At 38.3% G+C, this 25177-nt stretch overlaps 1 protein-coding gene across 6 annotated transcripts in view; it reads left to right on the top strand.

The window, feature by feature from the left end:
• Positions 1–25177, top strand: part of TBC1D19 (TBC1 domain family member 19) — a 112316-nt gene that overhangs the window by 82243 nt on the left and 4896 nt on the right. For 4 of the 6 annotated variants that reach the window (XM_073342334.2, XM_073342335.2, XM_073342336.2 and 1 more), the window contains 9 exons: positions 4226–4310; positions 8537–8581; positions 9936–9968; positions 12081–12190; positions 16179–16270; positions 21722–21837; positions 23020–23090; positions 24167–24252; positions 24355–24378. In XM_073342334.2, coding sequence (XP_073198435.1) covers positions 4226–4310; positions 8537–8581; positions 9936–9968; positions 12081–12190; positions 16179–16270; positions 21722–21837; positions 23020–23090; positions 24167–24241 — 627 coding nt within the window. In that variant the 3' untranslated portion in view covers positions 24242–24252; positions 24355–24378. Of the gene's footprint in view, positions 1–4225; positions 4311–8536; positions 8582–9935; positions 9969–12080; positions 12191–16178; positions 16271–21721; positions 21838–23019; positions 23091–24166; positions 24569–25177 lie in introns of those variants that run through there. The other 2 variants (XM_073342333.2, XM_073342332.2) reach the window with 2 other exon arrangements.

Raw genomic sequence — 25177 nt, 5'->3', positions numbered from 1 at the left:
ATTTATGCTGTGACCAGCTTATGAAAAATGTGATTTCTCTGCAGCATTTCTCAAACTGGGGATCCTGACTCAAAAGGGGGTGGCAAGCTGTCATAAATATAAAGGGAAGGGTAAACCCCTTTGAAATCCCTCCTGGCCAGGGGAAAGCTCCTCTCACCTGTAAAGGGTTAAGAAGCTAAAGGTAACCTCGCTGGCACCTGACCAAAATGACCAATGAGGAGACAAGATACTTTCAAAAGCTGGGAGGAGGGAGAGAAACAAAGGGTCTGTGTCTGTCTATATGCTGCTTTTGCAGGGGATAGACCTGGAATGGAGTCTTAGAACTTTTAGTAAGTAATCTAGCTAGGTACATGTTAGATTATGATTTCTTTAAATGGCTGAGAAAAGAATTGTGCTGAATAGAATGACTATTTCTGTCTGTGTGTCTTTTTTGTAACCTAAGGTTTTGCCTGGAGGGATTCTCTATGTTTTGAATCTAATTACCCTGTAAGATATCTACCATCCTGATTTTACAGAGGTGATTTCTTTACTTCTATTTACTTCTACTTCTATTAAAAGTCTTCTTGTAAGAAAACTGAATGCTTTTTCACTGTTCTCAGATCCAAGGGTTTGGGTCTGTGGTCACCTATGCAAATTGGTGAGGCTTTTTATCCAACATTTCCCAGGAAAGGGGGGGTGCAAGTGTTGGGAGGATTGTTCATTGTTCTTAAGATCCAAGGGTCTGGGTCTGTAGTCACCTAGGCAAATTGGTGAGGCTTTTTACCAAACCTTGTCCAGGAAGTGGGGTGCAAGGTTTTGGGAAGTATTTTGGGGGGAAGGACGCGTCCAAACAGCTCTTCCCCAGTAACCAGTATTAGTTTGGTGGTGGTAGCGGCCAGTCCAAGGATAACGGGTGGAATATTTTGTACCTTGGGGAAGTTTTGACCGAAGTTGGTAAAGATAAGCTTAGGAGGTTTTTCATGCAGGTCCCCACATCTGTACCCTAGAGTTCAGAGTGGGGGAGGAACCTTGACACAAGCCTATTTAGGGGTCACAGTATTGCCATCCTTACTTCTCTGCTGCTGTTGGTGGTGGCGCTGCCTCAAGCTGGGCCATGGGAGAAGCTGCTCTCTGCTCTGCTTTCAGATCTGGATGGCCGGAGAGCGGCGGCTGCTGGCCAGGCGCCCAGCTCTGAAGGCAGTGCCACCACCAGCAGCAGCGCAGAAGTGCAGGATTGCATATTACTTCTGCGCTGCTGTTGGCGGTGGTGCTGCCTTCAGAGCTGGGTGCCTGGCCAGCAGCCATCGCTGTCCGCTCTGCCTTCAGAACTGGGTGGCCGGAGACCGATTTCCTGAGGGAGACCAGATTTCACAGTCCATGACATGATTTTCACGGCCACGAATTTGGTAGACCCCTAGTCCTATTTAATCCTTTGTGTGAAGAATACAGTGAGATAAAGTTGCTCATTTTCAGTTATTTGCATGAGTGTGATTTCTATATTACATTTTTACCACTTTATAACTCTCATACGTTATAATTGAGGTCCACTGATATGGATTGTAAAATTCCTCTTTATCACATGCCCCATGATTTTATTACTTTAAGTTTATCCTTTGAATTTAGTGGTTAATTTTCTTCTTAATTTTGGACTAATAGTATAAACACCTTGTTAGTTTGTCAAATATTTGTATACTTTAAAAATAGCTTGTGTTATGATGGTTTTCTTTTGGCTTTATTTCTCTTCTTTATGAGTGTCAAGGTTCCTCCCCCACTCTGAACTCTAGGGTACAGATGTGGGGACCTGCATGAAAAACCTCCTAAGCTTATCTTTACCAGCTTAGGTCAAAACTTCCCCAAGGTACAAAATATTCCACCCGTTATCCTTGGACTGGCCGCTACCACCACCAAACTAATACTGGTTACTGGGGAAGAGCTGTTTGGACGCGTCCTTCCCCCCAAAATACTTCCTAAAACCTTGCACCCCACTTCCTGGACAAGGTTTGGTAAAAAGCCTCACCAATTTGCCTAGGTGACTACAGACCCAGACCCTTGGATCTTAAGAACAATGAACAATCCTCCCAACACTTGCACCCCCCCTTTCCTGGGAAATGTTGGATAAAAAGCCTCACCAATTTGCATAGGTGACCACAGACCCAAACCCTTGGATCTGAGAACAATGAAAAAGCATTCAGTGTTTTACAAGAAGACTTTTAATAAAAAATAGAAGTAAATAGAAATAAAGAAATCCCCCCTGTAAAATCAGGATGGTAGATATCTTACAGGGTAATTAGATTCAAAAACATAGAGAACCCCTCTAGGCAAAACCTTAAGTTACAAAAAAGATAGACAGAAATAGTTATTCTATTCAGCACAATTCTTTTCTCGGCCATTTAAAGAAATCATAATCTAACACATACCTAGCTAGATTACTTACTAAAAGTTCTAAGACTCCATTCCTGTTCTGTCCCTGGCAAAGACGACTACAGACAGACCCAGACCCCTTGTTTCTCTCCCTCCTCCCAGCTTTTGAAAGTATCTTGTCTCCTCATTGGTCATTTTGGTCAGGTGCCAGCGAGGTTACCTTTAGCTTCTTAACCCTTTACAGGTGAGAGGAGCTTTCCCCTGGCCAGGAGGGATTTCAAAGGGGTTTACCCTTCCCTTTATATTTATGACAATGAGACATAGGATTAATAGATTTTAAGCCCAGAAGGGGCCATTATGATCATCTGGTCTGATTCCCTGCAGAACACAGCCCAAAGTACCTCACCTAGTAATTTCTATATCAAGCAACAACTTCATTTGAGCTATTGCGTACTTTTTAGAAAGATATCCAGTCTTGATTTTAAAAACTTCCAGACACCAGAATTCCTAAGAGAGGAATGCAGATAAATGTTAGATTCTTTGTCCTACTGGGGAACATTGTTTATTTCCTTTTTCGATTAGACTCTCCCACATCAGTTAACATATACTGAGTATTAACTTTGCCTGTGTATTGTTACAATTTGAAGATGATTGTGAGTTATTCAGTAACAGTATTTAATTTAGAGTGTTTATTTAAGATTGTTTATTTTTAAAAAAGATGTTTAAATATGAGAAATTGTTGGGATTCAAAAAAGGTAAAATGTTATCAGAAAAAGAATATTATCTGTTTTCAAATAGAAGTGCAAGTGGTTTACAAAAGTCACAATTTTGCATGTTTGTTTTTGACCAATTTATTATTTGAAAACTATTCACGATCATTTATTCAAAGAAAAAACAGTTTATTTTATGAAACAGAAAATATGTAGTGAAACAGCACTAGAGCATTTAAAACAGTTTTGATTTTTTAAAAAATTGTAGTCCAGATTTAAAATATTCCCTATTAAAAACTATATTAAAGAATGTTTAAAGTTGCGGAGATAAGCACCCAGGTCAGGAAACAGCAGACTCAACTTTAATTCTGCCACCTTGTGTATGTTTGTTGTGGTTCAGTCGTTGACTGCATGATAACATTCAGATCTTCAAATATCATATAATTTAATATGACACAATGTTCCGATAACTTCAGATGCATATATTTCATCTTTTATTATTGTTATAGCTATTCCAGGATTGCTCACAATGTGCTAGCCTCTTTTCTTATAGTTGATATCCTTCTTCAGAATCTAGAATGATCTCCCATATACAGATATATTTGTGTTCTTATCCTAAACTATTTAACACTAAATATGCTTTTTGATGGAGGCTGATATAATGCTGTCTTCCTAATCTGGTATTTTCCCATTGTGTTGTTTCACAATGAAGTAAATGTTGAGAATATATACTATCAAGATACTCTGTAAAGGCTCTGTGTCTGATGGAGAATGTTAGGCACCAGGCAATTTTAGAACTGCACATACACAAAAATGCACATGCTTTGTTTGTTTTTGCAGTTAGTATGATGGCTGTCAATCATGGTAACAGGGTATTGAAATTGCCTGCTAGGCATGTAAGTGTCAGTTACATGCATACATATAACTGCATACACAAATGGTTTACATACACACCTCGGCATAGACTGGTCTGAAAATACAAACGTAGAAATCTTGGATCATAATGTGTTTCAAAAATTAAAATAGTCTCGTAAGAGGTTTTTTTGCTATTAACTCTATAGTATTAGATACAGAAGATCTTAAAATGAAACAACTGTCAGTGCATAATTGTGTGTTTGACACTGTTTTGTTCATCGAGCAAGTCAGCTGATTTTTTTTTACTTTGCTTTCTGCAGGTATTACTCTGTTTTTCCCGAGATACATCAGTATTGGAGCACTTTTCTTACAATAGCGCTACTCCACCCAAATCATACATACGAGGTAAAGTAAAAGTATTGTAAGAGATAATATGAAGAGTAGTGTTGATTGTTGTATGTAGTATACCAAAAAAGCAAATCTATATGAGCTTAATTTATGTATATTACATATGTACACAAAAAGTAAATTAGAAGACAATAATTAAGATCACAAAGTCAAACACTCAAAAGTTAGGAAATGCCAGAATTAAGGTTGCCTATGTATTTGTATTATGTATACAGTCTTTAATTTTCATGATCATATACTGTTTTTTCCACCGAACTCCTGCCTTATTCAGTGCACAGGGTGGGGCAGCTGAGGCAGGGAAAATACTATACTATATTTATTTATTTACTTACTGGTATTAGCACATAGAAACACCAGATATGGACCATGACACCATTGTGCTAGGTGCTGTACAAACACAGAACAAAAAGGCAGTCTCTGTCCCAGTGAGTTTACAATCTGACAGACAACAGTTGGATACAGGCAGACCAAAGGGTGAGTACAAAGAAATAGTGAGAACATATTGGTCAGCATGATAGGCGGCAGTCTCAGCATACTAGCAGTGTAGCTTTTGTCAGTTTTACGTAGGCCTATTGACAAAGGAGAGTTTTATGGAGGGTTTTGGAGGAAGCTAATGTTAGTTTTGAAGATGTTTACAGGGAATTTCTTCCAGGCGTGAGGGTCAGCATTAGACAAAAGCACAAAGTATACAATCATGTAATTAAAGACTATATAATAATGAATACACATATGCACGGGCAATCTTTGTTCTCGTATTTCCTGATTTAGAAGTGCTTGACCTTAATATTATTTTAAGTTAAATTTAATACCACACACCTCATTTAGAACTGGAACTACGCAATCAGGCAGCAGCAGAGACCACCAAAAAAAAAAAAAAAGAAAGGCAAATACAGTACATCCACTGTGTTAAACGTAAACTACTAAAAAAAAAATAAAGGGAAAGTTTTTTTTTTTAATTTTTTTTTTTTTTGGACAAAGTAAGGAAACTTTTTTTTATGTGTAATTTCCTAGGTTTTTACAAAAGCAAACTGAAAAAACAAATTCCATCACGTGTCATTATATTGACACCTTCAGGGGTCATCAGCAGGGTTGGAACCTTGAGATCCACTATACAGACCTCTGCCACTTGAACTCATGGAGTAACTGATTGCAGTAGCAGGTTGTCATCCTCTGTGTGGACAAGTACTACAGGGGGATTCGACATTTTTGTCAGGGTTTTCACAGATATTTGCTGATCGCAGAGGACTCAGGAATCTGGGTTCCATTCCAGGCTCTGGAGAGGAGTGTGCTCTTGCCTCATTCCCTCCAACCTATCTCTGACCTGTCACTTCCCCACCCTTGGCTCCTTGTCCCAATCTCTTTGTCCCTCATATCCTACCCTTACCCTCTGCACTTTCTGTCCCACTCAGTCTCTTGTCCAGCTCTTCATCTAATATGCGGGGTGTGAGCTCTGGGAGGGAGTTTGGGTGTGGGAGGGGGCTCGGGGTTGGGGTTCATGTGGGGCTTTGGGGTGCCAGATCCGGGGGGCACTCACCTCAAGTGGCTCCCCGCAAGCGCTGACCTGTTCCTGCTGCTCCTGGGCGGAGCTGCAGCTAGGCGGCTCTGCATGCTGCCTCCTGGCCAATGGGAGCTCAGAGCCAGCGCTTGGGGTGGGGTGGACCCACACCCCGTGCTGCACCCAAACTCCCTCCCTGTTAGTTAACCGGAATTTTTCACTTACTGGCACCCCCCCATTTCTCCAACGTGCCAGATAAAAAAGCTTTTATTGTATTCAAACAATAAATGATATAAAGTTATATTGAAACAAGTTTGGAATAATCAGCTATATTACTCATGAATGGAGAAGTCATGAGAGAGTTACTTTAGATACTCTAAATGAGTGCCAATAAAATCCTACCCTGTCAAACTATTGTGTATTCTGTATATGCTGCTTACTTTTATAAAATAAAAACTCCCATTGTCTTCAATAGAGCCACGATTTCACCCCTTGAGTTTAACTGCTTGGTCCTTGGAATGACAGAAATATATAACAAATACATTTTATAAACCTAAGAAACTTTAGTCCAATAACTCTGGGGCTTCAAGTGCCAGGAGGGAAGTGGTGTATATAGTCTTCCCTTTCCAATCGTAAACTCTCATTGCTAGTACATTCATGAGATACTAGATTAGTTACCATTGGAGCAAAACTGAATGTTGACCATTTTGCATTTCCATTCAATGTAATTTTATTGAGGAAATTCCACAATTTGGTAAAGGATGAGAGAGTTCCTTATCAGAGTCATTTTAAAAAATCGCATTTGTTTGAACCTACTTAAAGGTTTAGAACAAGTTCTGGTTCCAATGAATTAGTGGACAGAATGTACATGATAATGCAGCTTCTCATATGTCCCTGAAAGTTATCCCATGTATGTTACCACTATGTATGTGTTGTGTATGATTGTATATTTTGTGTGTGTATATAATCTCCGTATATTCAAATAGCCATATTTTAATGTACTTGTGGTTAAAGTTCTTTATATGATCATATTAAATCTAAAAATTAGATTAATTTTAAGTAAGTCCTCCATTAAGTAGACAAACTTTCTCTTCCCACAGGGTTCGTGTGTGTGTGCGTGCGTGTGTGTATACAGTTGGTCACAACTAAATAGGGACGTTTTTGATCCAGTTCAATTGGTTCCGTACTACAGTAGAACCTCAGAATTACGAACACCAGAGTTAAAAACTGACAGGTCAACCACACACCTCGTTTGGAACTGAAACTACGCAATCAGGCAGCAGCAGAGACCACCAAAAAAAAAAAAAAAAGAACGGCAAATACAGTACATCCACTGTGTTAAATGTAAACTACTAAAAAAAAATAAAGGGAAAGTTTTTTTTAATTTTTTTTTTTTTTTTTTGGACAAAGTAAGGAAACTGTTTCTGTGCTTGTTTCATTTTAATTAAGATGGTTAAAAGCAGCATTTTTCTTCTGCATAGTAAAGTTTCAAAGCTGTATTAAGTCAATGTTCAGTTGTAAACTTTTGAAAGAACAGCCATAACCTTTTGTTCAGAGTTACAAACGTTTCAGAATTCTGACCAACCTCCTTTCCCAAGGTGTTCATAATTCTGAGGTTCTACTGTACAGGAAACTGTATAACGTAACGCAGATTTTCTTCGTTTCCTGCTGGGTTTGGCAATATCTCTCTCACTGTGGAGGATTCTATTTTATAACATTTGCCAAATGCAAAGAACAAGAGATGAAAACACATAATATTCGAAGAGATCCTTTTTCTTATCATAGCAAATAATCATTTATTTAAGGTTTTTAAACCATGAATTGAAATAACTAGTAAACACTTATATTGCTGTTCTAGTTGAATGTTCTCTGTTATCTTAAAACTACAGAAAAGAAATTAAAAAACATCTTTTAAAATAGGTGCAGTTGTGTTTAAGAAAAGCACTGAATTATGCCTCAAAATTGACTGTCAACATTTTATTGTGGGTCTAAAAAATAGTTTTGTATAGTATTAGCACATGCTCCTTTTGCATAGGAATAGAAGAAATTGTGTGTTCATTTTTTATTGTTGGCACTGATATTAGATTTGAAAAAAAGGGCTTGTTGGAGCAATAGGGATTTTAAGATATGAAAGAAAAATAGGAAAAGTAGTTCAGTTATGATACCCCTCCACTCCTTCAGTGATTTAGCCTTAATGCAACAATTTCCTTTTCCTCTCACTAACATTTCTGCACCTTTCTAAGTGCTGTTCCTATGCATAGAACATTCTCCCTGTTCTGGTCTGCCAAGGCACTCTCCTTTTCATTTAAATCCCTTCTGAAAACTCACTTTTGTCTGCAAGGCTTACAGCGAATGAGTCAGTTACTCTTTATTCATTTTTATTTAATGAAACACAAAACGTAACAATCTCCAGAATGTATGTATGTGCACAAACACACACAGTCTCCATGTGATGCTATTATTGAACTCTTCCTTCTCCCTCATCTCCTCTCTACGGTTTGCCAATCTCCTTTGTTGTGTCACATCTATGTTTTACATTTGAGGAACACTATATCTTCTTTATTATATGACTCGTGAAATGATTTGCATGCTAGTTATCAATATAAAATGATACAAAATTAATAATTAACTTTTAAAATGATATTACTGAAAAGTAAATAAAGTTCACATTTCTAAAGAGACTTTTTACCATTTGAGTGTGTTTAAACCCATGTCTGCTCATTCACAGGAAAACTTGGCGTGGAAGAATATGCTGTTTTTTATCCACCAAATGGTAAGAGTTATACTATTGCCTCCTCTAGTGGAAGCTGGGAAAATTACTACTTTTAGCAATGCAAAAATAAGCTAAACTTAACAAATAAGCAGAATAAGAGTGAATCTCAGCCAGTAGTATAATGAGATTAAACTCATTGGGCTAGATCCTCACACTGGATCTACTGCAAAGCCATGTTAAATCTAGCTTTATTAGCTACTTTAGGATTCTCTGTGTAGGAGAATAGCCTGATAGCATAGGATAAGGACAGTAGCTCATACTTCACTCTTCTCGATTCTTGCTTAGGGGACCTGACTGGAACACCACTTAATTCAGCTAATCCCTAGTTGCTCAGCACCTCTAGAAAGCATGCCACTGAGATGCCAATTTTAGGCTCTCACTTTTGATCATTTGGTCTTGATTTTTAGGCACAAAGGTATGAATATATTTATCATATTAATGCTATTAACGTTACCCTTACTGCTGCTGTTATAATCTTCTTTTCTCACTGGTCATTTTGTCCACATCAACCCCCTCCCTTTTGACTCCTGCTGCTGGCTTTTCATTGCCCTTTATATCAAATTCATGCTCTTTGTCCATGCTTTCAAGGTCCTACGTCACTGATCTTGTGTCTGTATCTCTAACCTTGTCTCCTTTTGCGTCTTCTCTATTCCAGTAACATTGCCAGTCTTGGCACATCCTCTGGCCCCTTCTCCGACCTCTGTTTCCATGTATTCTTTTATGCAGCCCACTAAGAATGAAGCATCCTCCTTAAACCCATTTGCCAAACACTTGCCCTCTCCTCATTCAAATCCCCTCTGAACACTCATTTCAGCCATGTCACCTATGGGAAATGAGATGATTTGGAAAAGAGAGGAAAATAGACAACACAACTGCCAAGATAACTACATATCTTTACTGGGTACTGCATGAACTCATTATTGTAACTTTCTTTCTTTCCCTGTTCCATCGTTCTTGTCAGTGTATGGCCCTTGCTGGTTGTGTCTTGTCTGAAGCTGGGCCTTGATTTCATGAAAGCAGGTAAGCACATGCTTCAAGTTAAACATGTGCTTACATTCTTTGCTAAATCAGGTCCTTAATCCGATCTTAAAGGCACGTAAGGACATGCTTAACTTTAACCATGTGAGTAGTTCCACTGAAATAATTGGGAATACCCCCTGTTTAAATTAAGCATGTGTGTGTTTGCAAGATCAGGGTCTAAGACTCTAAGCTCTTCAGGATATGGAATATGTCTTTAGTTGTTCCTGTGAAGCACGAGGCTCAGTTTAGGAATTTGAAAAAGCAATAAATATGAATACTTGTATGGATAAATAAACAAATATAAAAGGATAAAAGAATCTTACTTATTTTGTAGGTGTAATTCCTTTTCATGGCTTTTCAATGTATGGTAAGTATGACTTTCAAATTACTGTTTAAGTAATAATTCTACATAGATTTTGTAAATAAACCACAGTTTATATCACACATCCACATATTTTTGGTAAACTGTAAACTATTCTTTTATGCATTTTAAACATTTATGTATTCCACTTGTTTGTGTATCCAAGGTGTGTATGCACAATTAGAAAAATGTCCAGACTGATCTCATTTGCTCTCGTTGTAACAGAGAACTATTATTGAAGCACTTGATCTCTAGGTCAGAAGCTAGCTTCATTCATGGTAATTGAATTTCAGTGTACACAAATGGGGAGAGAGGATGGCTTGCCAGGCTGTGTTATCTTTGTGCTGTGAGTAGGCAAGAAATGTGTGAACAGTGGTTTTCTTATAAAAGTGAATTGTATGTAAAAGGCCCACTGGCATAAACACATGGCTAGGACAGGTAGTGAGTGGCATCATATAATGGAATGTTCATGACTTACTGCTAAAAGGGAAATTACAAAAATGTCTTTTGTGAATACAATGAATAATTCACAAAATATTAGCAGCTTGTTAATACTGGATGGTTTGGGCTCTCTCCCTTTACTGCATTAGTATGTCTTCCCTGGAAATCCTGATTTTTAAAAAAGAGTTTGGATTAAATTAACATGTCATTATGCCAACAAGAATTCCAGAAACAATTGAATTCTGTATTTTGTGAAAAATCCTTTAGCACTCAGAATGGACAGGGCAGCTGGTGCAAATGTACGAATTAAAACTGGTTCCTTCTCAGATGATGATGGAATGTTTTTGTTTAGTTAAGTTTCTGCTTTTTCTGATAAGTTTCAACAGCTTTTCTTTTGTGAAGAGCATAAGTGGCCTGGGAAGTCACAATGGGAGAGAACCTCAAGAGGTATTACTCCTATTTAGTAACTTGCATTTCCTACCATAAACAATACAGATTTAATCATTATTATCTCCACTGTTTGAGCTACAAAAGATGGAGTGTCACTTGAGTATGGAATCCTATTTGAATCCTGGTTGGCAAAGAGAATCTGTGTCTTCTAATGACAGGTTTCAGAGTAGCAGTCGTGTTAGTCTGTGTTCGCAAAAAGAAAAGGGGTACTTGTGGCACCTTAGAGACTAACAAATTTATTTGAGCATAAGCTTTCGTGAGCTACAGCATCCGATGAAGTGAGCTGTAGCTCACGAAAACTTATGCTCAAATAAATGTGTTAGTCTCTAAGGTGCCACAAGTACTCCTTTTCTTTTTGTGTCTCCTAAGTACTGAACTGCTTGGTTACAAACTCCTCGTAACCTTCTCACAGTTGATAATGTTGAAGTCACAGCCAGGAGTCCTTCACTTTCTCAGCCTGACTGGAGGTTTGTTTTAAAAACTGTCTCTTAAAATGACTTAATGTTTAGAGTTGAAACAATCCTTTAGAAATCCACCTAGCTTAGTTTAATTAGATAGCAATTTTTTGGATCAGTTAGTATTTAAAGGACTTCATAAATGGTTGCCCAGTTAATGTAAATGTTCATCCAGATCTTAGAATGAGTATGCAAGTGTCCATATATCCTTTGACTGATCGTACTTATATGGTCTTCATTACTGTAGTTTCTGAGTACCTCATTGTCTTTCATATATTTACCCTTAGAGCACCCCTGTGAGGTAGTGAAGTGCTATTAGTCCCCTTTTACAGTTGGGGAACTTAGTCCGAGAGAGACAAAGTAACTTTCCCAGCGTACACAGGAAGTCTGTAGTGGAGTACGAAATTGAACCCAGGTCTCCTGAGTCTCAATCTAGCATCAGAACCACTGGATGATCCGTCCTCAAAACATATTTTTGATGATCATGCAGGGCCAGGTCTATGGAATAGGCAGGATCCAGTTAGTTCTGCCTCTTGAAATCTATAGGGTTGTAACATGGACTACAATATTCACCTTTGCTTGTCGTTTTTTTTAATAATAGGATCTAATATTAAAAATAAATGTACCTTTCTAAATAAATCAGAACTAATTTATAAATTTATTATTCTAAAGGGATTATTGGCTTGTTTTTCCTCCTACTTCATGCACTTGCTCATTGAACTATTTTAACAGTTTACAGCATTGAGTCAATTAAATTCTTTTATCATTTCAGTTGCTCCACTTTGTTTTCTGTACCATGAACCTTCCAAATTGTATCAGATATTCCGTGAGATGTATGTGCGTTTTTTCTTCAGACTTCATTCCATATCTTCTCATCCTTCTGTAAGTTCATTAGGAAATAAGACCCAATCAGTCTATATTTCTATTTGTTATGGAACAATAATGCTTAGTAGCATGATATTATTTTATTTTCTTAAGTGTACATAGCTGAGTTATGTCCCTTTAACTATGATGAAAATGTCATGCACATCTGAAGTAACATTATATAACTTTATTTGAAATCCTATAATTTATACCTCAATAATAGTAAAATTCTCTGGCAAAGGCATATTTAATAATACAGTGGTCATGCTGTCAGGCTTTGGGGGCAGTCAAATTCAGAACAGCACTTACACATGTGTTTAAGTGCCTTCCTGAATGATACCAGTTAGTTGTGTGTGATATAGAGGTAGTAGACAATGGACTTCAGTGTTCTTTGAGTTACTCTGTAGTACAATTACATTGAATACCTCTATTACGAAGGCTCTTATGAGACTTGAGCACTATAGTTCATAGGTTTAGTCATTACTAGTCATTTTCAAAGGGGGTCTCAACTTAGCCTCTTCTTACTCATGCATCTTTGTGTATCAACATACTTGAATGCACTTTTTTAAGCACTATCATATGCTGGTGATGGAATTTGTGTGAATTCTGTGACTTGCATGTGCAAGTGTTTGTGCATGCAAAGTTATTTAAAAAATTGACTTGCATTTGTATAAAGTTTTGGTTGCCTTATTTTTTGTTTATGCTGTTTACAATATTAACTATTAATGTATAACATTCTTCTTTTCTATTTTGTATAAAATCTTATAAAGTATAAAATACTTTTATTTAAAAGAAAATGGCATTCATTTAGCTAAGCATACGATTTTTAAAATTCCCATGATTACAAGTTCTTCTTGCCCTACATAAGCTATAGAAAATGTTTTAAACTGACAAGTGTTTTTTCCATTAAGGGGTTTTATAAATGAAGAGAGCAATCATATTTCCAATTATGTAATGATGTATTATGAATTATGTGAACAGCACAGAAGAATGTCCAATAAAATTAAAATATGAGGGCCACTAAGAATCCATTGTGATAAAGATGGTGGACTATTTTGTTAAAAAGTGACTTACAGCTGATCCTGCAAATGCTTACTCCTGGGAATACCACTTAGTACTGTGAATAGTCACATTGATAGTCAAATAAATAAACCTCACAGTGGTAGATATTCTGTCTGGTAATAAACATTTACAGGATTGGGCCTATGCTTTGGTATATTAGCAGCATGGCATCCCAGTGTATGGGAATGTATGCTAGTTTCCATCATGATTTTTTAAAGGAATTTTTAAAATGGGGAAAATTTGTTTTTCCACAGATTAGACCACTTAACTTGTCTTTGTAATAATTTGATTTGTCATTTTTTCTAATTATAATTCAAAAAGCCCTGCTTTTGTCTGTGTCCAGGTGTAGTGTAACTGGAGTCTATTTTATCAGAATAAAACTAAGACCACACAGATTGTGTACTACTGGGCCTTTAATAGACTTAGAGACAGATTTTTAAAAGATATTTAGGCATCTAAAATACAGATAAGTGCCAGTGCCGAGGTGGGATTTTCAAAAGTACCTAGTCACCTAACTACTATTGAAATCAATGGGTCTTAGTCATTTAAATGCTTTTGAAAATCCTACTTAGGCACCTATCTGTATCTTTTGGTGCCTATATACTTATAAAAATCTGGCCTTTAGACCTTAACCCTAGAGATACTACACGTGAGTGACTTGGAGTTGAATGCGACTACTCATTATATATAAAGTTATTCAGGTGTGGAAGTGCTTGTAGGATCAAGGCCTTAGAAGTTGAAGGGATCTGGTTTGCTCATGTTACTCTAGTTGTGTATCACTGTGTTAGGATATAGATATTCAGGCCTGTCTGTAAAGGCCTATACTCTAATTTAGGTGTATTCTTATCACTTACCTAATTATAGAGGTATAAAAGAGAGAATCAAAATCACTGTCTGACTGTATAAGGCCTTGGCTAAGCAGAGAGGCAGCCATAAGCTGGGAAGTGAATGGTCACATCCTCACATTCCAAACTAGTCACATTGAAATAAGGTGCTATTGGGCTGTTAGGAATACAATCCTGTCCTGATAATGCCTATCGTCTCCAGAGAAAGGGAAGTGCCTAGAAAATGTAAAAGGAAACTTAGTTTGATAGCATCCTGTCTGGTAAGAACTCCCTTAATATCAATAGCTGGGATGTGAAATCCTCACTTCTGTGTTGTTTTGTCATTATAGTTCCCACTTTGCTATTGTTTATTTGCTATTGTCTCTGTCTGGTTCTGTGATTGTTTCTGTCTGCTGTATAATTAATTTTTCTGGATGTAAACTAATTAAGGTGGTGGGATATAATTGGTTAAATAATCATGTTACAATATGTTAGGATTGGTTGGTTAAATTTCAGTAAAATGATTGGTTAAGGTATAGCTAAGCAGAACTCAAGTTTTACTATATAGTCTGCACTCAATCAGGAAGTGTGTGGGGGGCGAATGGGAACAGGGAATGGGGGTGGGGAATTGGAATCATGTTTTGCTAAGGGGGGAATGGGAACAGGGACACAGGTAAGGCTCTGTGGTGCCACAGCTGGGAAGGGGGACACTAAGGAAGGAAACTGGAATCATGCTTGCTGGAAGTTCACCCCAATAAACATCGAATTGTTCGCACCTTTGGACTTCGGGTATTGTTGCTCTCTGTTCATGCAAGAAGGACCAGGGAAGTAAGTGGGTGAAGGAATAAGCCCCTAACATCTTGGTGCCGTGACTCGAATGCATCCCATCAGATAGGTGAGTGGCAGCCTGTAAGTCCCCCTCCCCAACAGTCCGCGCAGCTGCTTGGAGTGAGTATAGCGAACTCTCGTTATGGTAGTTGCGGGTTCTGGCAAGCCAGGGTAAAGGATTTTGTGGATAAATGGATAAGGAAGAGCCAGAGCCCATTCCAGGTGCAGGGGTCAACCTGGGATGAGATTAAAAAGGAAATGGAGGAGGTGTTGGGGGCTTATTCCTTCACCCACTTACTTCCCTGGTCCTTCTTGCATGAACAGAGAGCAACAATACCCGAAGTCCAAAGGTGCAAACAATTTGATGTTTATTGGGGTGAACTTCCAGCAAGTATGATTCTAGTTTCCTTCCTTAGTGTCCCCCTTCCCAGCTGTGGCACCACAGAGCCTTACCTGTGTCCCTGTTCCCATTCCCCCCTTAGCAAAACATGATTCCAATTCCCCACCCCCATTCCCTGTTCCCATTCGCCCCCCACACACACACACTTCCTGATTGAGTGCAGACTATATAGTAAAACTTGAGTTCTGCTTAGCTATACCTTAACCAATCATTTTACTGAAATTTAACCAACCAATCCTAACATATTGTAACATGATTATTTAACCAATTATATCCCACCACCTTAATTAGTTTACATCCAGAAAAATTAATTATACAGCAGACAGAAACAATCACAGAACCAGACAGAGACAATAGCAAATAAACAATAGCAAAGTGGGAACTATAATGACAAAACAACACAGAAGTGAGGATTTCACATCCCAGCTATTGATATTAAGGGAGTTCTTGCCAGACAGGATGTTATCAAACTAAGTTTCCTTTTACATTTTCTAGGCACTTCCCTTTCTCTGGGGGCGATAGGCATTATCAGGACAGGACTGTATTCCTAACAGCCCAATAGCACCTTATTTCAATGTGAGTAGTTTGGAATGTGAGGATGTGACTGTTCGCTTCCCAGCTTATGGCTGCCTCTGCTGCTTAGCCAAAGGCCTTATACAGTCGGACAGTGATTTTGATTCTCTCTTCTATACCTCTATAACTAGCTAAGTGATAAGAATACACCTAAATTAGAGTATAGGCCTTTACAGACAGGCCTGAATATCTATATCCTAACACACTGATGTATTAATTGTTTGTCTTAATGCTTAAATTAAAACTATATTAATGTTTAATTTGAATATATGAGTAGTAGTGAATATGTTTTCAGGGTGTGGTGGTGTTGTTTTGCTAGGGCATCGTGTCACTATGTTTGCTGTTTGAGACCCTCCTTCAAACCCATCTCCCTCAGCTCTTCTATCATCTTCGAGAAATTGGGGCGCAACCGTAAGTACTTGTTCCCTGTTTCACCACTTATTCATGACAATAACTGTAACTCACATTGTTCTGGAAATGATGTTCTGTGATATTGTAACTTATGGGAGATTTTTAGCAGCCCAAAGGTCAGTTAAGTGTCCAACATACATTGAAAGTCAATTGGAATGGGTTGCCTAACTTCCATGTGTGCTTCTGAAAGTCGTCCCCTACAGGTCATAAAATGGGCTTGCATCTTTTAAAATTCCAACATGAAGCACTGTACTTCCCTCTTTGGCAATTGAAGGGTGAGCATATTTGGTTTGTTTTGGCATACCTTAAACAAACAGTGGTTTGTCTAAGGTATGCCCAAACAATAAACCCCCTGAGAATAAAAACTCATAGGAATTCCAGTATCGCAGCCAGAAGGAACTTCACAAGAATTTCCCTGGCCTACAGGCTCGATAGTATATCAGGAAAATCCTTAAGATCTTTTCTGCCTTGTATATAAATGCCAAATTCTCAATGTGTGGTTTTAGCCAGAGGCCAGATTCTACAATTAAGATTGGATATTAAACAGACTTCTGCTTTCCTTTATATTACATTTTTGACTGAATTACTGAAAAATTAACTCTTAGGAACCAACTCACTGAAATAAGGATCTGATTTCCAAACAGATCTCAATAATTCATGCCAGATCTGCTAGGACTATCTCAGTTCATTTCTTGGGGAACCGATGGTTGGATTACAGTGTGACAGAGAGAATATTAAAAGAACAACAGTGAACTATCCTAATGCAAAGGAAAGATGGGAAGAATAATCAGAGGCCTATATGGCTCCATCAAGGAGCACTTTTACGACCTGAAAATCAAAAAAGGAGTTATGCAAAAAAAATGGAAATATGGACTAATTGCTAAGGTTGACTACAAAAGAATAGCACACGCATGTAGGGACAAAATCAGAAAGGCTAAGTCACAAAATGAGTAACACTTAACAAGGACCATAAAAGGAAATAAGAAGAGGTTCTATAAATACATCAGGAGCAAAAGGAAAATGTAGGATGAAGGAAAATGTAGGTTCTCTATTTAGCATGGAAGGAGAGCTAATACCAGACAACATCAAGAAGATTGAGGAGTTTTGCTTCAGCCTTCACTAAAAAGGTTAATGGTGACCAGATAGTCAATATAATAAATATGAACAACAAGGGGGAAGGAACACAAACCAAAATAGGGAAAAAACAGATTAAAGAGTATTTATATAAATTAGATGTATTCAAGTTGGCGGGGCCTGCTGAACTTCATCTAAAGGAGCTAGCTGAGCAATCTCAGAACTGTTAGCAATTACCTTTGAGAACTTGTAGAGGATGGATGAAGAAGTCCCAGAGGACTGGAGAAGGGCAAACACAGTACTTGTCTTTAAAAGGGGAAAGAAAGAGGACTCCAGGAAATTGTAGATCAGTCAGTCGAACTTCAATACCTTATAGTTTGTTTCCAGCCTGGAACAAATTATTAATCAATCAATTTGTAAGCAACTAGAGGATAACAGACTTATAAGGAATAGCCATTATGAATTTGTCAAGAACAAATCATGGAAAACCAACCTAATTTCCTTCTTTGACAGCCTAGTGAATAGAGGGGAAGTTGTAGACGTGATGTATCTCCATATTGGCAATGTTTTTCACAGTCCCACACAGCATTCTCATAAACTAGGGAAGTGTGGTCTAGATGAAATTATTAGAAGATGGATGCACAACTGGTTGGAAGACCGTACTCCAAGATTAGTTATCAGTGGCTTGATGTCAAACTGGGAAGACGCATCCGGGGGGGGGGGGCATGCAGGGGGCTGTCCTAGGTCCAATACTATTCAATATTTTCATTAATGAGTGGAGAGTATGCTTATAAAATTTGCAGATGACACCAAATTGGGAGGGGTTGCTAGCACATTGGAAGACAGGATTCAAATTCAAAATGATCTTGACGTATTGGAGAACTGGTCTGAAATCAACAAGATGGAATTCAATAAAGACAAATACAAAATAGGGTTAGGGTTAATAGTACACTTGGGAAGAAAAAATCAAATGCACAACTACAAAATGGGGAATAACTGGGTAGGTAGTAGAACTGCTGAAAAGGATCTAAGGTTACAGTGGATCACAAATTAAGTACGAGTCGTGTGACTAAAAAGGCTAATATCACTCTGGGATATAGTAAGAGGCGTGTGATACGTAAGAAGTGGGAGGTAATTGTCCCGTTCTACTCGGCACCGGTGAGGCCTGTAGCTGGAGTACTGTGTCCAATCCTGGGTGCCACTCTTTAAGAAAGATCTGGACAAATTGGAGCGAGTACAGAGGAGAGCAATTAAAAATATTAAATGTTTTAGAAAAACCTGACCTATGATGAAAGGTTTTTTCAAAAAGCCGTGTTTACTCTTGAGAAAAGAAGACTGGCAGGGACCAGTTAAGTCTTTAAATATGTTAAGGGCTGTTATAAAGAAGACAGTGATCAGGTAGGACAAGAAGTAAATGGGCTTAATCTGCAGCAAGGGAGATTTAGGTTAGATATTGTGAAAAACTTCTGTAAGGGTAGTTAAGCTCTATAAGAGACTTCCAAGGGGGGTTGCAGAATCCCCATCATTGGGGGTTTTTAGAACGGCTAGAACAAACACCTGTCAAGGACGGTCCAAGCGTACTTAGTCCTGCCTCAGTACAGAGGGCCCCAACCTGGTTCTCCCGTAGATGATACTGTAATATAAATAGTAATAGCTTTTCCCCAGATTTTTAAGAAGGGAATGTCTAGAATCATAGAAGATTAGAGTTGGAAGAGACCTCAGGAGTTCATCTAGTCCAGCCCCTTGCTTGAAGCAGGACCAACCCCCAACTAAATCATACCATCCAGGGCTTTGTCAAGCCGGGCCTTAAAAACCTCTGTGGATGGAGATTCCACCACCTCCCTAGGTAACCCTTCCAGTGCTTCACCACCCTCCTCGTAAAATAGTTTTTCCTAATATCAAATCTAGACCTCCCCCACTGCAACTTGAGACCATTGCTCCTTGCTCTGTCATCTGCTGCCATCTCCTTGCTCTGTCATCTGAGAACAGCCTAGATCCATCCTCTTTGGAACCCCGCTTCAGGTAGTTGAAGGCTGCTATCAAATCCCCCCTCACTCTTCTCTTCTGCAGACTAAATAAGCCCAGTTCCCTCAGCCTCTCCTCGTAAGTCATGTGCTCCAGCACCCTAATAATTTTTGTTGCCCTCTGCTAGACTCTCTCCAATTTGTTCACATTCTTTCTGTAGTGGCGGGCCCCAAAATGGATACAGTACTCCAGATGTGGCCTCACCACTGCCAAATAGAGGGGAATAATAACTTTCTTCGATCTGCTAGCAATGCTCCCACTAATGCAACCCAATATGCCATTAGCCTTCTTGGCAACAAAGACACACTGTTGACTCATATCCAGTTTCTTGTCCATTGTAATCCCCAGGTCCTTTTCTGCAGAACTGCCGCTTAGTCGGTCCCCAGCCTGTAGCAGTGCATGGGATTCTTCCATTCTAAGTGCAGGACTCTGCACTTGTCCTTCTTGAACCTCATCAGATTTCTTTTGGTTCAATGCTCCAATTTGTCTAAGTCACTCTGGACCCTATCCCTACCCTCCAGCATATCTACCTCTTCCCCCAGTTTAGTGTCCTCTGTGAACTTGCCGAGGGTGCAGTCCTGCTCATCATCCAGATCATTAATGAAGATATTGAACAAAAACGGCCCCAGGACCGACCCCAGGGCACTCTGCTTGATACTGGCTGCAAACTAGACATCGAACCATTGATCACTACCTGTTGAGTCCGACAATCTAGCTAGCTTTCTATTCACCTTTCATCCAATCAATAGTTTTTTAACTTGCTGGCAAGAATACTGTTGAAGACCATTACAAAAGCTTTGCTAAAGTCAAGGAATATCACATCCACCGCTTTCCCCATATCCACAGAGCCTGTTATCTCATCGTAGAAGGCAATTATTTTGGTCATGCATGACTTGCCCTTGTTGAATCCATGTTGACTGTTTCTGATCACCTTCCTCCCCTCCAAGTACTTCAAAACGGATTCCTTGAGGACCTGCTCCATGATTTTTCAGGGGACTCAGGTGAGGCTGACCGGTCTGTAGTTCCCTGGATTTGCCTTCTTCCCTTTTTAAAAGATGGGCACTATATTTGCCTTTTTCCAATCGCCCGGGACCTCCCTCGATCTCAACGAGTTTTCAAAGATAATGGCCAATGGCTCTGCAATCACATTAGCCAACGCCCTCAGCGTGCATTGCATCTGGCCCCATGGACTTGTGCATGTCCAGCTTTTCTAAATAGTCCTTAACCTGTGTTCTTTTTGTTTTTTTTTAAAAACAACTGAGGGCTGCTCACCAGTGCAGCAGCCCTGACCACCACCTTGTTGCTAACATACCTGTAGAAACCCTTCATTGTTCCCTTTCACATCCCTTGCTAGCTGCAACTCCAGTTGTGCCTTGGCCTTCCTGATTTCTCTCCTGTATGCCTGAGCAATATTTTTATATTCCTCCCTGGTCATTTGTCCACTTCGTGTAAGCTTCTTTTTTGTGTTTAAGATCAGCAAGGATTTCACTGTTAAGCCAAGCTGGTTGCCTGCCATATTTTGCTATTCTTTCTGCACATTGGGATGGTTTGTTCCTGCGCCCTAAATAAGGCTTCTTTAAAATACAGCCAGCCCTCCTGGGCTCCTTTTCCTCTCGTATTAGCCTCCCAGGGGAATCATAGAGTATCAGGGTTGGAAGGGACCTCAGAGGGTCATCTAGTCCAACCCCCTGCTCAAAGCAGACCAATCCCCAATTTTTGGCCCAGATCCCTAAATGGCCCCCTCAAGGATTGAACTCACAGCCCTGGGTTTAGCAGGCCAATGCTCAAACCACTGAGCTATCCCTCCCTGATCCTGATCCTGCCCATCAGTTCCCTGAGGGAGTCAAAGTCTGCTTTTCTGAAGTCCAGGGTCCGTATTCTGTGGCTCTCCTTTCTTCCTTTTGTCAGGATCCTGAACTTGACCATCTTCATGGTCACTGCTGCCCAGGTTGCTTCCCACTTCTACTTCCCCTACCAATTTCCCCCTGTTTGTGAGCAGCAGGTCAAGAAGAGCATGCCCCCTAGTTGGTTCCTCCTTTAATTGCACCAGGAGGGGTGTCTTTGGTTTTAGGGCTTTGGGTGGAGCTGACCTAGAACCCTGTCAATTGGTTTCGTGGGTTAGGAAATTTTTATATTAATAGAATTGATTTGCAGCCCAGTCGTAGAAGATACTGAACATTTCTCTACCAGTCTTGATTACGGTTTCAGGACACAACTGCCGCATAAATATTAATAATCATAATAATAAATAATAATAAACAAAGACTTGCAGGTCATGGAATTCTTTTTGAAATGGTATATCTGTAATTTGTGAGAGAAATATAATACTTTCTTGTTTTCAATTGTTTACAGACTACGAATATCGTTTAAATGGATGGTACGAGCATTCTCTGGTTACTTAGCTACAGACCAACTTCTGCTTTTGTGGGACAGAATCCTAGGATACAATTCTCTAGAAATTCTCGCTGGTAATGAAAATTTTATTTGTGGATAATTTTAAAGATAATACATGACAAATTAACATTGATGTTACCAAGAGAGGAAAATTCAATTCTTTTTATGACTGCTGAAAACAGATTTGCTGAAAGTCAATATATATTAAATAGGTAAAGTGGTAATTCACAGATTTCCCAGTTCTTACAGGAATTGTCAGTGAGTTAAACTGGTTTTATTGTGACTACTTCTCCATTATTATTAGTAGTAGTATTTTCCTTTGATAGCATTGATAAAGTGCTAGCTGCTTTGTGAACATAAAAGAAGGCCTGTATGTTCCCTGCCCCAAAGATAGTGTAGTGCATTAGTCTAGTTTACATTAGTTTGTCACTGCTATATGAAAGATGTAGTTCTCCCTGCCCCCCCACCCAGGGAAAGATGACTCCTTTACTATCAGTAGGAGTCCTGAAAATCCTCCTTGTTTTCTACTACTGTATACCCCTGCTCTTTATTTACTTTTTTTAGTAACATCATTAATTAAATTAATTAATTATAAATTTTGTAAATTTTATTATATTGACAACAAGCATGCAAAACATTTCACAAGTAATTTAAAGTGGAATTAGAAGCTTGCTTTTTTAATTGAAAATATCACACATCTGATTATTACAGAGGCACAGTGTGAGGCAAGAAGCTAGTCTGATACAGGAGCTCAATAAAACGAAAAGCTCTTGCCCTAAGAATAGAAGATTAGTCTTTCAGTTAGATTTGCATCTGTATGACGTATGCAGAGAAAGGATATCTCCCTTTATGAGAGAAACTAATTTTAAAGTCCAAAAGCAACATAAATTAATAAATGAGCCCTCTGTTCACATTATGCATTGAAATTTTGCTCTTTAAATAAATGTTTATCCTCTGCCTAGAAAAGAACCAATTTAAAATGTTATTTTTAATCATGTCTTTCACACAGTTAAAACCCAGTCAGGTTAAACACATTATTACTCAACTTTTTCCAAAAAGCACAGTAACATACTTATTCATTTTTATGAAAGAGTAGCCACCTGGCAAGAACTAAAGCACTGAAATCCACTACTTACTATCCTTCAAAACCAGAATGATTGATAAAAAGAGAGAGAGTGCTAATAATTTTAGATCAAGATTAATTCTTACAATTAATTAATAGGTCAGCAGTTTAAATATTGTGCATTCTTTTTCAGTCCTGGCAGCTGCTGTGTTTGCTTTCCGAGCAGTGAACCTGATGGAGGTGACATCACTGGCTGCAGCTGAAGTAAGGATAAGTTTCAATTAGAGTAGATTGAAATAGTTATTTATGCATTGCCAGTCAGAGCAATTTAAGCTTTAGATATACATGGCATGCAATACAAAGTTCTCTGCTTAAATTCTTACTTTAGGTAAAAACTCAGAGGAAGTTACAAGAATATAGTGCATGAAATTCCTTTTTTGGCACGTTACAAAAGCATATAAAATGTTATATTTGTTATAAACAACACAGTCTCACTGAATTCTTTGTGTATCTGAGATGAGTTTTTTTCACTATTTTAATATATGGTCTAAATTTATACTACTGTACTAATCTGATTAAAGAATATTATACTTAAAAATTGGGGAGGTTTGTACAGTCATTTTTATTAATAATTATAAAGATAATTGCTTCTGTGCCTTTTGATATTACATAAATTTTAAAAGGTTGCTTTTATCAAATAAATGAATTTGAAATTTCATTTTCACAAATGTCGTCATGTTATGTATGTGAAAACTGGCCAGAGTGAAGGTGGTTATTGTTACTAATTAGTATTTTTGTTAATTCCCCTCCCCCCCAAAAGCTGATAAAATTTCATTATATATTATGGAATGTTGGTGATAACTAGTTATATTTTTTAAAAATATATATTTCCATCAGATGATCACTCACTTTCAGTCATCATTAAAGTCACAGACTTATCTTACAAGTGCTACCCAAGACGCAGGATAAAGATTCATAATATACAATTATTTTTAGAAGCAAGTTGAAATGTTAAACCTCTTGTGAATGGTGTCATGTGTTTATATTTGAAGTAAGCCTAAAGGGTAAAATAAAGTGACTTTACTTGCTTTCTATACATATTGGTGCACTTTTTTTTTTTTTTTTTTTTTGGGGCACATTGAAATTTTAGATTGAAAAATCTGGGGAAAAAGGAATCTTTACAGACTGATATGAAATAGCAAAGTTTAGAAGGTAATTACTGTCAATATCATATTCTACAGTCAAGTTTGCCGCAACTTTTTCTGATTTCTTAGGTACTGCTTCAGAGAAATTTGATTCAATTTTCAAGTTTAGCAAATCCTTTTTATTCTTTTTCCCAGGCTGTACTTGCTGACCTTTCAACCCTGAAGGTTATGCCTCTTCTTCAGATCTTCCTGTTTGCCACTGTCACTTGATCTGTTTCAAGGTATCTGACACCACACATCCAGTCTTTCATTAGAAACTAATAATGAACTATGCAATGTCTGCATAAAACCAAAATTAAACTGTATGTATATGTCACTTACAGATCATGTTCTCTTCACAGTTAAGTGTAAGTTTTTCTACATATAAAATAATAACTTTACACACTAACCTGTGCATTTGCATGCTGCTGTATTTCAACATAACAGCAAATAATATAACTGATGAGATATGAGAATGATTACTTATGCATATAAATAACACAAATCAATGTATAAAATGCATGTAAAATGCAATAAAACAAAGGTAATGTAGTTAAATTCTTGATCTAATATGAGTGCCGTGACAGAGCCACTAATATCAGATTGGAGAAAACTGACTTTCATCTGATTATAACTTATTCAAGCCCCCCACTACAAGAATGTCAACTCAAGAGTACAGTAATACTTGAAAACATGCTTTAACTTTTGGGAACTTTTATCTCATTTCCTAGGAGAAATCAGAGAAATGCTTCTGTTCCATTACTGTTTTCCAGGAGCTCTTTTCATGTTCTTCCCCATTTAACTTCTTTCTTTTTAATCTATTCATCCCCCACAGCCTTTCTAAGATGTCTATCACTCAGTATCAAAGGATGAGAGTCTCAAAAGTGCCTGAGAGTCTTGCCTTGCAAAAAGTGCTGGATATAACTTCCTCTAGAACTTGTCAAAGCCTAGCTTTAAGAGACTGTGCTCATCGCAACTGTCCATGTGGAGCTGGCTAACTGTGGGAAATTTGTTAGTTTCTAAGGTGCCACAAGTACTCCTGTTCCCTTTTGGGGAAAAAAGGGACATTGCACCTTTAAGGGATCTCTTATAACGGGTGAGGTGGAGGGGGGAAGCTTACAGGGATGGACAGGAAAAGGGCAGGGAGCAGGGCCAGGTTTGGAGAAG

This window comes from Lepidochelys kempii, chromosome 4 (assembly GCF_965140285.1).
Source record: "Lepidochelys kempii isolate rLepKem1 chromosome 4, rLepKem1.hap1, whole genome shotgun sequence".
Classification (NCBI taxonomy): Eukaryota; Metazoa; Chordata; order Testudines; family Cheloniidae; genus Lepidochelys; species Lepidochelys kempii.
Note: the sequence above shows the minus strand (reverse complement) of the source record. Positions and strands in the feature narration are given on the sequence as shown.